At 37.4% G+C, this 15,600-nt stretch overlaps 5 protein-coding genes across 8 annotated transcripts in view; 2 read left to right on the forward strand and 3 right to left on the reverse strand.

The window, feature by feature from the left end:
• The window catches only part of atad2 (ATPase family AAA domain containing 2), a 43,833-nt gene extending 42,643 nt beyond the window's left edge, over positions 1-1,190 (reverse strand). For both annotated transcript variants that reach the window (XM_087805943.1, XM_087805942.1), the window contains exons 1-2: positions 915-1,190; positions 157-305 (exon numbers count right to left, since the gene is read on the reverse strand). In XM_087805943.1, coding sequence (XP_087662069.1) covers positions 157-305; positions 915-1,094 — 329 coding nt within the window. In that variant the 5' untranslated portion in view covers positions 1,095-1,190. The remainder of the gene's footprint in view (positions 1-156; positions 306-914) is intronic.
• Positions 1,191-1,734: 544 nt separating this feature from the next.
• On the reverse strand, positions 1,735-6,418 carry psma2a (proteasome 20S subunit alpha 2a). Its single transcript, XM_087805520.1, has 8 exons — positions 6,361-6,418; positions 5,827-5,903; positions 4,812-4,944; positions 2,946-3,068; positions 2,684-2,765; positions 2,488-2,561; positions 2,352-2,409; positions 1,735-2,071 (listed from the first exon to the last, which is right to left on the reverse strand). Exons 1-8 carry the CDS (start codon positions 6,399-6,401, stop codon positions 1,955-1,957), a joined length of 705 nt encoding a protein of 234 aa, XP_087661646.1. The 5' UTR covers positions 6,402-6,418; the 3' UTR covers positions 1,735-1,954.
• Positions 6,419-8,009: 1,591 nt separating this feature from the next.
• mrpl32 (mitochondrial ribosomal protein L32) lies at positions 8,010-10,699 on the forward strand. The gene is made up of 3 exons (XM_087805791.1): positions 8,010-8,160; positions 8,267-8,451; positions 10,285-10,699. The coding sequence occupies exons 1-3, from the start codon at positions 8,067-8,069 to the stop codon at positions 10,534-10,536; spliced, it is 531 nt and encodes a 176-aa protein (XP_087661917.1). The 5' UTR covers positions 8,010-8,066; the 3' UTR covers positions 10,537-10,699.
• Positions 10,700-11,341: 642 nt separating this feature from the next.
• On the reverse strand, positions 11,342-14,359 carry ccdc127a (coiled-coil domain containing 127a). 3 transcript variants are annotated; one of them, XM_087805518.1, is made up of 5 exons: positions 14,201-14,359; positions 13,938-13,971; positions 13,834-13,904; positions 12,819-13,072; positions 11,342-12,412 (listed from the first exon to the last, which is right to left on the reverse strand). In XM_087805518.1, exons 2-5 carry the CDS (start codon positions 13,961-13,963, stop codon positions 11,978-11,980), a joined length of 786 nt encoding a protein of 261 aa, XP_087661644.1. In that variant the 5' UTR covers positions 13,964-13,971; positions 14,201-14,359; the 3' UTR covers positions 11,342-11,977. The 3 variants fall into 3 exon arrangements, with proteins under 3 accessions (XP_087661644.1, XP_087661643.1, XP_087661642.1); XM_087805517.1 differs by having other exon boundaries at positions 12,819-13,063; positions 13,834-13,971; positions 14,201-14,358; XM_087805516.1 differs by having other exon boundaries at positions 13,834-13,971; positions 14,201-14,358.
• Positions 14,360-14,610: 251 nt separating this feature from the next.
• The window catches only part of sdha (succinate dehydrogenase complex, subunit A, flavoprotein (Fp)), a 10,790-nt gene continuing 9,800 nt past the window's right edge, over positions 14,611-15,600 (forward strand). The window contains exon 1 of the mRNA XM_087805445.1: positions 14,611-14,670. Coding sequence (XP_087661571.1) covers positions 14,611-14,670 — 60 coding nt within the window. The remainder of the gene's footprint in view (positions 14,671-15,600) is intronic.

Here is a 15,600-nt window from a genome sequence, read left to right on the forward strand (position 1 = left end):
TTCAAGAAAACAAGGAAATAAACAAGTAGTATGTCGTTTAAAAAGCATGATTAAAGTCTAGCAGATTAGAAAGTTACAACAACACCAACCGAATTCCATCAACTCGTTTTGGGAGAAAGAAAATGATAACATTTTTTTTAATGATGTAATGACTACCTGGTGCAGGAGCCTCTAGTTTGGTCTTCGGTCACGGTGGGACTGGATTCTGTTTTCATATCTGAGAAGGAGACGTCCAGTTTAACGCTCTGTCTTCTGGTCCTTCTGGATCCACCGAGACAGTCGTTCGACTGCATGACAGCATGACCCTGTAAACACACACACGTGTAACAGTAAAACACAATAAGTACTATTAACAACAAGCAATAACAATGTCTTGGTGCTCGTCGTGTTTTTCTATCGCTTACGTTGTGTCGTCTTATTCTATTCTTTTACTCTGTACTCACAACAAAATACCATGTTGTGTTTACAACACAAGGTTCTGATTGTGATCTTAATCTGACCTTAAATGAAGTTAAAATAAACAACCGTCTTGCAACTCAGAGAAACTCAATGTCTTTCTTTACAGAAGACTTGAATATGAATTGAAGTATTTTGATTCTACAATAAGTAATTCAAATACTATTGCATACAACTTTATGATAAAGTGAATGGCAATGAATATATTATTTTATTTAATCCTGCAAACTATTAACATACGATACTTATTTTTAATAAAATATATCCATAAGGTTGTTTAAACCACGTTAAATATCATCACAATTCTCGAATATTTACTTCTATTATCTTTGTTCGCAGCGTCTGTCAGTGATGACGTCTTTAGATAGCGTCACTTAGCATAGCAGGCTAACAAAACTACGAGTAACGATGAAAGTTTAAAAATGTTTTTTTGACAAGTTGAGACGCTGGAAGCTCACGTTGATGGCGTCGTTCTCCGGGCTGCTGGAGCCGTCGTCCAGGCAGCGGGAGGAGCGGGTGAGCCGGGACAGTTTCCTCTGTGACGCGGGAAGAAGCGACACAAACTCCGAGCTCGTGTCCAAGTCTCCTGGTTCTGCTCCTCCGCCGCCGCCGCCGCCGCTGCTGCGTAGGATCACCATGATGTCTGCGCGACGATCGGTTCTTTTAATGCGTCAAATCATTCGTTGACCCCGCGACACAAACACACGAAACTACCGAAGACCTTCTGCAACGAATCCTTGATTTCTGGCGCCACAAACGTCACCGCCGGATATGATGTAACAGCCGCTCAAAAAACTAGATCTTCACTATAAAATAGATATTAAATAAAAAATATATTCAAAATGCATCTATACATTTTTAAATACTTTAAAACATCTAGTCTAGTAGAAATAAAAATAGACGTGTATTGTCCTTATGATTGTTTTACTCCCGCCTTCGGATCACAACATGGCGGAGGGATTTCGCTTGGAAGTGAAAAGGTTTAGGGTCAGGCCCGCGCTCTCGCTTCAACTCATGTTATAATTAAAGTATAAAATATTAATTTCTTACAATTTATCACATCAGTAGCGACATTAATGACTGAATAACCAAACAGAGCAACTGTGATCCCGTCACCATTTATTTGAATAAGATGCAGGTGAAAATACAAACTATTTTTCTGAAAAAAAGTATCCTTGTGATGCATATATTTATCCATAACCTCAGTTGTTTGACGCGATCCGTCGTTACTTCAAACAAACACATTTCTCTACCAGCAGTGACAGACGAAACATCGGGATTTTTTAACCAGAGAAGTTTATTGTCGGCACAGTTGCCAACCACATGGGTCGAACAAAACACTCGTCCAAATAGTTACAAGATCACTCGTTATAGCAAAGATGTCATGATCGAGGACACCATGAGTTGGAATTATGCAGTTGAACCACCAAACCAGTTTTGAAACTTTTTAAAAAATGCTGTTGTTTGCAGAGTTTACAGTGGCCAGAGGAGGGTCGAATCACGCGATGGCGGCCAGGTAGTCCTTCACCTCCGCGGGGGTGAGTCTCTTGAAGCCGGCCTCGTTGCAGATCCCCACCTCGATGTTTTCTTCCGTCATCTGACCCTCGAAGCTCTCCTGAAACCAGAGGAACGCGTTGATTAGATGAGAAATTAATTAATTCTACGTCAATTGGTGCTCCGCCCTCTAACCGCTTCGCTATTGGTTTGTCCCCGAGGCCTCGCCTCCGAGAAAGCGTAATGAACTCGCAGGAAACACCCGCCGCACTTCCTCCAACTGAAAACTCAGCGAGAAAGGCGGCTGCTGGGCGACGAGGTTAGAGGGCTTAGTACCAATTCGTAGAACCTGAGATTATGATGATAACTCAGGGGTTCTTCCCCGTGATGACCAACCATACCTTCAGGGTCAGGATGGCCGTGTGAATCGCGTCTTCCAACTCCAGGTCGTTGTTATACCTGAGGAATCGAGAGTTTAGCTTTACACGTCTCTTCTCAACGTGGGTTTTAATGTGGCCAAGAATCATGAATCTCTACCGTTTCTCGAGGAATGTTTTTCCGTTCACATAGTTCTTTCCCATGGCGGTGGCTTTCCATGCAAAATAGGCGCCCTACGGGTCAAGAGTGAGAGAAGAGTCATCACTCACAAACAAAACGCCCTCTCGTGCTACATTTAAAGATAGAAAGTACAAGCTTTTTAAAAAAGGTTTTGATGAATCTAAAGAGTTCGTACAGAAGGATCCGACTGGAACAAGTACGGCTGGTCTTCATCCCATCCGGCGATCAGCAGTGATACCCCAAAAGGACGAACACCCCTGGGAGAAGAAAATACATCGTTACATATATACACTAGGGCATCTATAAATGTATATAAATATTTACTAGGGGAGTCAACATGTACAAGTTTAACAAATCACAACCGTTTAGAAACAAGTACAACAACTCATAAAGAAGTGTTTATTGTACTTACTTACAATGTCTTTATAACAACTCACCCAGACTGTGTGTACTCCTGCATGACGGAGGCCACTCTCTGGACCAGCTGGCCTGTTGGGATTGGCTCTTGATATACCAGGAAGTACTGCTGTGCTAGCTTCCTTGCCCGTCGGACGAGAACCCTGCAAGTGGGGGGGAAATTTGAATCACATTTGTATCCATAAGAGTTGAACCAACTCTTCAGCAGACAAGCTTCGTGGAGATGCCGACTCGCCAGACCTGAACCCCGTAGACAATTTATGGGGCATTGGCAAGAGAAAGATGAGAGACTTGAGACCGAACGATGCAGCAGCGCTGAAGGCTGCTGTGGAAGCATCCTGTGCTGCGTCTCAAATCACATACTTCTCTTAGTATACTAGAAGTTAGTATGCATCAGGATAGTGTACGTACTAACTAGTAACTAATTCTCCACAGATAGTATGTCTCAAATCACATACTTCTCTTAGTATACTAGAAGTTAGTATGCATCAGGATAGTGTACGTACTAACTAGTAACTAATCCTCCACAGATAGTATGTCTCAAACATACTTCTCTTAGTATACTAGAAGTTAGTATGCATCAGGATAGTGTACGTACTAACTAGTAACTAATTCTCCACAGATAGTATGTCTCAAATCACATCCTTCTCTTAGTATACTAGAAGTTAGTATGCATCAGGATAGTGTACGTACTAACTAGTAACTAATTCTCCACAGATAGTATGTCTCAAATCACATACTTCTCTTAGTATACTAGAAGTTAGTATGCATCAGGATAGTGTACGTACTAACTAGTAACTAATTCTCCACAGATAGTATGTCTCAAATCACATACTTCTCTTAGTATACTAGAAGTTAGTATCATCAGGATAGTGTACATACTAACTAGTAACTAATCCTCCACAGATAGTATGTCTCAAATCACATACTTCTCTTAGTATACTAGAAGTTAGTATCATCAGGATAGTGTACATACTAACTAGTAACTAATTCTCCACAGATAGTATGTCTCAAATCAAACTCTGCTGCTACACACTAACAGGAAATGACGCGAAAGCTTCTTCTTCTACTACTATTTAACGTTGCTTACAACCAACTGTAGGAACACTATCGCCACCTGCTGGCAGCATGTTTTGCAAGTTTGGCAGAAGAAATAAAGAAAAAATATGAGAAACTAAGTATTCGCGAGATATTTAAACTGGTATCTGCAGCGAAGACGTGTTTATCCTTCTACTGCTGCTGAAAATGCACCTGTAATATAATATAATATATAATATAATATAATATATAACGTGACTTCCGTTTACAACGTCACTAAGATGGCAGCCGTTTAGTGTAGATAGTGTCCATCGATCCATACTCAGTTTTGTGGGCGTTTTAGTGACAATTTAGTGTGTATGGAGCACTACATTTACATACTAAGAATTGAGACGCACTTACGCATTGTATGTGATATTCTAATTTGATGAGATTTTCAGTTAATGGTTTTCCCAGCTTGTATAAATCATCAAAATTATTTTAAATGATGCATGAAATATCTTGAGTTGCATGTTATGAACGTATGTCATACATAAGTTTCACCTTGTAAATCCAATCACTGGAATAAACGAACATTTGCACGATATTCTAGTTATTCGAGTTTCACCCGAATACGTCACTTTTCACTTGAAAACATAAAAGTCATGCTTATTTTCATCTTTGCAATATGTGGGTCAAAATATCTCAATCGTTTTTCAGAATAACACCTCGGTACAAATAAAACCGTTTCTAGAAAACAACCCCACGAAAAAAGATATGTAATAGTTTGAAGTCTTTGGGTAGATTTTAATGCAATGACATAAAGTCCAAGAACATGAGATTAAAGAGGAGGTTTTATGAACACCCACCTGTAGTCGGGCCCCATGCCACTGTACACCATGCCGATGTGTTTTGTGATGGGTTCCACTTTATGGACACTCTGTTCATCGTACAGAATAGACTTCTGTTTCTTCTCGGTTGCCAAGACAACCCCATTGGAAGCTAAGGAGAAACGCATATTAACAAAATGAAACCAGAAGTCTTTTGTAAACACAACCCATTTCCTTTATATATAAGATAAATGACTTTTTCTTCTACTTTCACCATTTTCTCCACATTTAATCCACTTCCCATTGCTGTCGCTTTTTATGTCTTAGTGCGTTACATTGCATTTTTATGTGAGTTTAATTGTTTTTGTGACATTGAGATTCTAGAAAAGCATATCTAAATAAAAATGCATTATTATCAGTATTACTAAGAACATGGACAATCTTTCTTCAGAGACCAAATTATATGATGCGACAGTCATGAGAAAAAAAATTGGTAGTCATGGGCTTCAATAATAACCAAATATAGCATAAATAAATGACCTTTTCTTCCGTTTTCACCATTTTCTCCACATTTAATCTACTTTCCATTGCTGCTGCCTTTTATGTATTAGTGCGTTACATTGCATTTTTATGTCAAGTTTAATTGTTTTTGTGACGTTGAGATTCTAGAAAAGCATATCTAGATAAAATGCATTATCATTATTATCATCATTACTAAGAAGATTGACAATCTTTCTTCAGGGACCACGTTATATGATGCGACAGTCGTGAGGAGCGGTCAAGTCAAAAGAGGCGTGAAGAGCCAAAATATGATGAAAAACTTAAAAACTACACAAAGAAAAAAAGGTCGGTTGTCATGGGCTTCAATAATGACAAAATTTAGCATAAACCCCCTAAAAAGAAACCACCAAATTTGCAGTTATTTAACCATAAAGCATTTTTGCAGAAAAACTATTCGAAATGTTTTGTAAAATTTGAAGATGTAGTTTTATTCACCAGGTTCTCTAAACAATATTAATATGACACCATATCACAAACCAGGAGTATCGAGTACCTTTGATGCCGACTGAGGGAGCTCCTGCTGCTACTGCTGCCAGAGCATATTCGATCTGAACCAATTTACCAGAAGGGCTGTTGGGAGAACAGAAGACATTAAACTGAGAAAATATATATATTTTTAAATAACAAGGAACCAAACGCAACTATGGTCATAAGTGAATCTTCTTCATGAGAAACCGAAAGCAAAACCGTCAACTCGACTAAAATGAATTAACGGTGAATCTAATGATACATTTGTTGTTTTGTCCTTCCGTATATAAATATTGAATAAAACTTTTAAACCTTCATAAGGTGAAGAAGTTTAGGATGCATTACTAACCCGGTTAGCCGCTATGCTAGCAGCTCACGTTAGCCGATTCATAGCCGGGATGACAGTGCACCAGCAACAATGAGTTCAAATACATCCGTTCTTTACGACACGTGAATGAATGCGTTCTTAGAAATATCTCGATAACCACGTCAAATACCCGCTACTACATACCGTGCATATCAATTGACTTATTTTACACTTTTTTAGAATAAAGTTTACCTGAATGTGGTGAGCGAAAAACTGTAGCCACGTTCCGCCATCTTGTTCAATGTCTTCTTCTACTGTTTAGAGAGCGAGATCCGAGATGTTTAAGACAACCTCGTAGAAAACACTGCCCCCATGCGACGGTAATGTGTATAGCTATAGCTGCGCCTCGCGTTCATTCAAAACCAATAATAATAGAATAACAATTAACTTTAATTTGTGACTTATATTGATCCATATATTGTTAACTTTCAACAAATATTAATTCTTTATTTAATTTGCCTATAGTTGCGACAGCCATATTTATGTAAGTTGACCAATGAACGTTATTATTGTTTTCACAATAAAAAAAAAGATGCAAGGGTGTAAAATGTTTAATCCCACTCAACAAAACAAAATATGTTTATTACAATAAAATAAATTAAATACAAAAAAATAAAAACAAAACAACATTTTAATTACATCATAAACCCTCTACAAAGGAAATAATTAAAATTATGCAGAATAATCAAAAGGATGAAAACCAGCGTTTTGAGAATGTAATTAATGTAATTTATATTAACATATAAATGTCATGCCCAACAAAAATGGTTTAATGTGCTTGTCTGAAATATTATATAATGTGTAATATTTAAAATGCAAATGATAAAATCAAACGAATAAATGTTTCATAGAATCAATCAATTCTAAATAATTTCACACGAGAAACATTTGTTTTTATCAAGTACATGCATTAAAATATTTGACTTTTGCACTTGTTTAATTAGTGTGAATTTTAAATACCCATTAATAATAATTATCATAATAATAATAAAGATGACAATAAAGAAAATAAATTCGAATTATTTTGTTGTATATTTTGGATCAAGGAGGTTTTTTTCTCATTCTGCCTGGACTACTGTGTACAAAAAAAGGGATTTTATTAAACTGGACAAAGATGTTGTTATTATAAAAAATATTTAAGACTTATTTTTCGGGTTTATATCAGAATCAGATGTTAATTTTAATCCAAACTTTATATATATACATTGTTTAATTGTAGATATAAAGTTATGGGCCTCGCATAAATGTATAGTTCTGTACATATAGGCTTCAAATAGCGCAGGCTTAAATTGCCATAGAATATTGCATTTAACTTTTGTTTGTTATAGTCGTGATATATTTAATGTAATTTATTAATATTAAATCGTTTCTATAATTGGCTTAAATATATTGTATACGGTATAAATCCTACTTATTTACTTTAAAATCAAGCCGCTTGCATGCGTCATTCAATCACACTTGTATCCTCTAAAACAGAAAGACATTATTTAAGATTGTAAGTGAACGATGTCATGACTCAGTGTGAAATCAATGACTAAAATAATATATATAATATATATAATGTAACTTTTCTGTACTGGAAAGAGAAATCCACACAGTAATTGGACAACACATTAAAATATATATTTAAAAAAGTTTAAGGAATATATGTATTATATGTTTCTTTTTTCAACTAATATATTGTTTTCCTATTACAACATAATTGCTACTGTTTTTAAGCACATATATGTGCAATTTGTTTTTTTTTGGATATATATTCTAGTGGTGACGCCGGGCGACCGCTAGGTGGCAACAGTACAACAACATGATCAGTAACCAGCGGACATCACGCACCAGAAGAAGTGTGCAGTGACACACATGACCGTGGTTTCCTGACCGAGAGATAAACACATGTCAAGATGAACTTCGTGGCTTTTGTTCAAAACCTTAGAAGCTCTTTGCTCCAGATCGAGAGAAAACTCCTTCAATCGGTTGGATTCGACCGACAGTTTGGTGAGTTTAGAAACGTGCTCGTTTTCCGGGAACATGACGTGTTTACGTCTCTGTCTCTCGTTTGTTTGGATGTTTTAACCCGTTGGAACCCGTCATGTCGGTGCAGGTCCAGCCCTGGCTCTGCAGGGTCCGGGTCTCCTGCCTCTGCAGGGTCCGGGTCTCCTGCCCCAGGAGCAGCTTCCTGGTCTCCTGGAGGACGGCTTCATGTGGATGGCGGCGCCGAAGAAGAGACGCAGCATAGAGGTGAACAGAACCAGGAGGAGGGCGGACAGTAAACTCAGCCAACTCAAGGTGAGCTTCAAATATTTACTTCTTAATAACATAATAACATCTTATTTATCGCAGTACTTTCTTATGACCAAACATTACTTGCATCATATCCTTTCTCCTGCACAGATGTGGAAGGAACTTTGAACGTCTTAACTCAAAAATAATTTATTTCCAATATAAACAACTAACCTTTTTTTGTCTGAGAGTAAACAAGACAATAATAATAATGTTTTAAAATCTATGCAGATACTCAGGAAAATATTCAATAACTTTTTAATAATAAATAATACCACAAGGAAAAAAACAAACCCAAATTCAAATTATTTTTTTTTATCAACAAGAATATTTCTAAAATAACCTCAGTTGCAACATGTGACAATTAAAAACATACTTAATATTTATAATAAAACAAATAAACATCTTATTTATCGCAGTACTTTCTTATGAAAAAACATTACTTGCATCATATGCCCCTGCACAGATGTGGAAGGAACTTTAAAGGCCTTCAGTTTATTTCTAATATAAACAACTAACCTTTTTTTGTCTGAGAGTAAACAAGACGTAACGATAATAATGTTGTATGCAGATACTCGGGAAAATATTCAATAACTTTTTCGATACCACAAGGATAAAAAAAACAACAACCCCGAAATCAAAATAATTATTTTTATTAACAAGAAAAATGCAAAAATAACCTCAGTTGCAACATGTGACAGTTAAAAACATACTTAATATTTATAATAAAACGAATAAACATCTCATTTATGTCGGTACTTTCACTTTGAGCAGACGTGGGAGGAACCTTTTAATGTATAAAATCTAAATAATGATTGTTTTACAAGATATACAACAAACTTAATTTTGCTCAGAGTAAACCGCTACATATCATTTACTATTACACTATTATTCACTATTATGTCGTCACCGACTGTTGTTACTTTCGGAAGTTCCAGCAGGATGTACTTCGTAAAGCTGGAGAATATCAAGTTTACACTGAGAGGAAACTTTGGAAAGTTTATTTCATTATTACTATGTAAGTTATGTTGCCACCACAAAAAAAGTGTTGTGTTTACAACTCTGGCAATTCTTTCTATTCTCCATTTTTTTTTTTTTTTTAATCTACTGTATTTTCCGGACTATAAGTGGCTCCGGAGCACAAGTATCTCCAGCCATAAAATGCATAATAAAGAAGGAAAAAACATATATAAGTCGCACTGGAGTATAAGTCACATTTATGGGGGAAATTTCTTTGATAAAATCCAACACCAAGAACAGACATGTGATCTTGAAAGACAGTTTAAAATAAAACTAGAGGCAACAACAGAATAATGTTACGTTACATGAAGTGAGAACCTGGTATGTTAACATAACATATGAAGAGTTATTCAGAGAACTATAGCATAAATAACTAACAAGTTTACCAAACCATCCGTGTAACTCCAAATAACTCTTCATCCTCGTGTCACTTTTAAACAACTAACTAACTCCGGAGGTAGAAGATGCTTCCTCTTCTACGTGGAAATGATCAACACAGGCCTAGAGCGCCCTCTTGTGGTTTAGTGTGAGAATAACATGTGAAATGATATACCGCTAATAATGTGGTAATAATTTCACACATAAGTCGCTCCAGAGTATAAGTCGCGGACAAACTATGAAGAAAACTGCAACTTATAGTCTGGAAAATACGGTACATGCAAATATTCACAGTGTTTGTTCATTTTTGTGTTTCCATTACACTTCCCGCCGCTAGATGGCAGCAGTCATTACGTTCACCTCAGCTAGAGGGACAGTGAAATCCTGCGAGATTGCTAAATGCTGTTGTGAATAGATTGAAAGCGATTCTCTCTCCTCCAGGTGAACCTGGAACCGTGTCCAGAGTGCGGCCACATGAGGCAGAAACACATCCTCTGCGGCAACTGTTACGCGAAGATTCGCCACGAGACGGTTCAGATCCGCAAGCGGATGGCGGAGATGGAAGGAGGACCTCTGAAGGCCCCGGCGGTGGAAAGCATGATCTTCTACGACGGCGAGACACCTGATGAACCGGACAAAGACAAGAGGATTGTGGAAATTCCCAGGAAGAGACCGTCGTGGTTCAGCCGATGATAAACACTTGAATAGTTCTGGTTTGTTCGGTTGAAGTGAAACATGTTATTTCAACTCGAGACATGAGTCGACATCTGATGCAACACAAAGGCCCAATGATGGTGGAGGAAGTGAAATGACGTTCAAAATATTGTCCAGTTTTCAAATAAACTCATTAATAGAACATTTTTGTGCTCATTATTCATTTCTATATCGTATTCTTTCAATGAATAATTGCATTTTACATTTCAAATGTAAATAAAAATGGAATTATTTTATTTAAATATTTAGCTTAAAGCATTTCAATATTTTTAGAACAATTCAATTAAATCATTTCTTTATTGAAAGGTTGTCTTTTTTATTTTTAAATAATTAAATAAAATAAAGATATTTTTCAAGGTTAACAGATGTTTTACAGAATGTATTGTATTTCAATCATTAAAAATACGAATAAAATGTAATTGAATTTAGAAGAAAAATGTAATTATTGGAATAACTATATCAAACTTTGTATAAAAAAACAAAAGCATTTTGTCAAAAATATGATTTTTTGATTTTTTTTAAAACAACCTTTTCAATATACAAATGATTAAATTTGATTATTGAATAAAAACATTCAATCCTTTCAAATAGAAAATATTGCATTTATATATTGAATATATTTTATGGCCTCACAAATATGTTTAACTGACATTTCAAGCGATCGCACTATGACCGTCTGGGAAGAACGACGACAAAAGGACGCGAGGAGGTCATGGATCAGATGATGGAGGACAAGATTCCTGACGGAAATTGAAAGACAAAAATAACGCATCAAAGACTTGAGTATTCTTGCGTCCAAAACCCCTTTATTAGCACATCTTACATGTTCCAACAGGTCCAAACCAGAAGTGAAATATAGAAGTTTGCTAATGGTTAACAAGCCATTTTGATTTGAAAAATACTTGATTTCATTTGTTCATTTAACTGCAGCCTTAAGAACATGATCAGAGCCATAAGAAGATTGTTTGATTTAAAATCATTCCTGGTTCAAAACCTTACATTTTCTTTTTTTTTTTTTTTTAGAATCCCTTATTAGTCCCGCGAGGGGAAATTCGGTAGTGCTTTTGACAGCCATTCACACATACTGATGGGAGTAGGCTGTAGGCTGCACACTTGCGCCAAGTTCACCATCAGGAGCAATCAGGGTGAAGTGTCTTGCTCAGGGACACAACGACACAAGCTTGTCTGGAGCTGGGATTGAACCTGCAACCTTTTGGACTGCAGGCAACCACTCTACCATCTGAGCTATGTCGCCGTTATTATTGTAGTTTATAGTGAAAGTACCGTGAAACAGCCCGAGACAAAGTACTTTTAACACTAGCGTTCATGCTTTAACTGTAGATTCCTGATATTCCCTTTTAGTGGAATAAAATGAGCAAAGAATGAAACAAAAAAAAAGCCATTTTGACCTCATTTCAAGTCATTTAATCTTCCCTGTGAGCAGAGCTTCTTCAGCTCTCTTGTGCATCTGGAGCATGACCTGGAGCTGCCAGTACTTGAGATAGACCCACATCAGACTTCCGTTCTTCCTCTTATCCACGTTCAGATACTCGGCGCAGTGCGTGTCTCTCCTGAAAATGTCCTCCAGATCCGCCTGCAGATCCACCTCCCTGCCGATGGGCTCCCGGACGGCCTTCAGAAGCATGTTCTTCTCCATCTGCTCCCGATGCTGTCGGGACTGGAGGTGGGAGCAGAAGACACTCTGACGCTCCACCAGCTGAGACTCCAGCTCCCTGATGGTGGCGCTGGCGTGTTGGAACCATGTGTTTTCCTTCTGCAGGGCGTCGTGCAGCACAGACCCCGCGGCTCCAGACGTCACCACTCTTCGTTTGTCTTCCTCCAGGAGTTTACGTTCCTTGTCGGGAAAGAAACGATTGTTACGCGAGGAATGAAAGATCTTACGAGAGAGAAGGAATAGAACATTTTTGTGCTCATTATTCATTTCTATATCTTAGTCTTTCATTGAATAATTGCATTTTACATTTCAAATGTCAAAAGAAATTGGAATCATTTTATTTAAATATTTCGTTTAAAGCATTTCAATATTTTTGGAAGTATTAAATCATTTCTTTATTGAAAGGTTGTCTTTTTTATTTTTAAATAATTAAATTAAATAAAGATATTTTTCAAGGTTAACAGATGTTTTACAGAATGTATTGTATTTCAATCATTAAAAAATACGAATAAAATGTAATTGAATTTAGTATATAAATACGAATAAAATGTAATTATTGGAATAACTACAGTATATCAAACTTTACCTGCATCAGGTGCTGCCTCTCTTGCGCCAAACGTTGATTCTGCGTCGTCATGTCGTCCCTGAAGCCTTGAACCCTCTGATGCTCCTTCTCCAGCTGCAGCTCCAGATGCGCCGCCATCCTGCGTTGTTCCGTCAGAGTCTCTCCATACTGAGCCTCCAGTTCGCTCTTCTTCGCCGACACCTGCTCCTCACACTTGGACCTGACATCGTCCATCTCTTTTCGGGAATCTCTTGTCCACACCCACCCTGAGGAAAGGAACATATATGTCACAAACCCCTTTTTTTAGGGGGGGGTAATATTTTATTCTCCCTTCATGTGTTACGGTTGTACAACGATCAAAACACGGAGTCGCTTCCAGTCCCGGGTCTAATACTTCGCTCCGTGGAGAAAGATGAACAATCAAGAGTGTGTCACGGGTCGTTTATTCGCCGCTTCAAGTCAAACAAAATACAAGCTTTACGATCGATCGGACACACTTTCTCCCGGCGACTGTACAGGTCAATAGTCCTGAGAGAAAAGGTCCCGATCTGTAGAAACATCGCTATATTTAAGGCAAATTTCCCGCCCAGGGTGGGGGTCGTCCTTTCCGGCCAAATGGTCCTTTCAAGTTCCCTGTGTCCCTATGCCCCGTAGAGAGACATCCTGATTTGTTTTCTTGTAATCTAATCATTCAAATGTTCTCGGGAGGTTTCCGTCTTTTAGCCCCCCTTTCCCGGGTGTGTCTTGCTTCGTTCTTTGATCTACGATTTAAGGTGTGATCGGCAGATAAACAGATTTCTTAAATTACTGGTGTCGTTTCTAATTATGATCCAAGCTTGTCTCGAACCAGTCTGATCAGTCTGGAGTGGAATGTTGATTGTCTAGTCAAACGTTTAAGCTCTTAGATGAAGCCAGTAATTTATACTTTATATTTTGATTATCTTTTAGCATTCATTTAATATGTATAGTGTATAACCATTTTAATCTAACAGTTGTATAGTTTGTAAACGCACACAAACGTCCTTTCAAAACTCACGAAAAGCAGCCAGTGCCAACATGGGGACCAGCAGAGCGTAGTTCCATTGCTTTCCATCACCATCACCGGCTCTTCCTCTGTGGTCTGCGGGGTCAATGTTCCACCTGGGGGGGTCATTCAAGTCGTTCATGGTGGTTCCTGTCACAAATAAACACACACCAATGAAGGGCAGGATCCAGACGCAACGAACAACATCATAACAAATGCGTCTAAAGATCCTCACATTGAGTTTTAGAAGCTCATATATAGTGATTTATATCATTTTATCAACGTGAAAATAGATAAAGTAAAGTTGTTTACAGCAGCAACTCTGGGTTAACATGCTAAGCTAACAATGTTGTGTTGTGATGACGTGATCGATACTTACATTTGAAATGGTTTAAAAGATGTTGCACGTGAACGATGATCTCGGTCAGTTGTGATGTTTAAAGTTTCTTGTCTCACCTTCTAAAAATGACGCTCAGGTCACTTCCTTGTACCTGAACCTGACACCTTTACACAAGTCGCTCGGCTCGCGTTGGAGTCTTCCTGCTGGGGTGTGATGTTCACAGTGAGCATACATCTACTTTAACATATCTCTCAAGAGGTACGCAAACACTAGTTATTATTGGATTTGATAGCTATAAACCTTGTTACATTATGTTTACTCTAGTGTGGCACGTTGTTTATGAGTAAAAAGATGAACTGTATTAGCACGCCCCCCCCCCCTGTAGCGGCGTAAATGGTTGCGTCCAGCACCACTGAAATCCGCTGCTCCTCGCTCGTTCATTCGACAACATGGCGAGCGTGAGAGCAGCAGCTTCACGACTTCTCTCCAGGAGAACTCTGACAAGTCCTGTAAGTGTCACTTTTATACCGTAGCATTAGTGTATTTACTTCTCGCCGCTTCTTATAAAGCCTGAAAATACATTATTCTCTGCACTTTTCATCTTTCGTAACAAGCGAGTTGAGACTTGCGTAACCAGTGTTATGTAGCTGAAGGTGTTTCAATGTGACTCCGTTACTACTGTGGAATAACCGCTTGTACGTCTATTTAATTCAACTATATTCTTCCTTACACTGTATATCATGTCAATGAACTTCGTAAGCAATGTTTTAAGTCAGTTTGGCCACGTTTGCTGTGTTTGCCCTTGTTACAAAACACTAGCTCTGCTATGCTAACTACTAGCACGTCATAAACAAACGAATTTATGTCAGAAAACCTTGTTTGTTTATAAATGTTTATCATCTATATGTTAAAAACTAAATGCATATTTCTTAAATAGCTGTAACATTTCATTTATATATATACATGACAGTTTGTGCTATTTCATAAACTACTATACTATATTCTTTCTCTTTATTTATCTTTGTTTTTATTAATAATTGCTGTGTCTAATTGAAAAAAAAAAAATTAATCAATAAAGTTCTAGCTAACCAATACAATGCAATTCCATATTTATTTATAAATCAATGTAAAACAACATCCTTGGCCACTAAGTGTTGTACAAAAGTTTAGAACGATCGATGAAACGCATAAGAGCAATAATAATATTCATAGGACCCTTTTTATTTATAAGTTTAAATCCGTGACATAATTGTGGATTAAAAAATAGTTGATGAAACGATCGGGTGCTCGGTTAAAAGCCAAAGAATAAATTGTTTTAAAATGTATTATAAAGATGAACGAAGAAGAAACTTGTAGATGAGAGGGCATTCTATTAAAAGCTACATTTAATTTCATTGTCGTGGTCACATGGTTTGTTGTTAGTGTTCAGAACATGAAAG

The sequence above is a fragment of the Callionymus lyra genome, chromosome 13 (assembly GCF_982586985.1).
Source record: "Callionymus lyra chromosome 13, fCalLyr1.hap1.1, whole genome shotgun sequence".
NCBI classification, from domain to species: domain Eukaryota; kingdom Metazoa; phylum Chordata; class Actinopteri; order Syngnathiformes; family Callionymidae; genus Callionymus; species Callionymus lyra.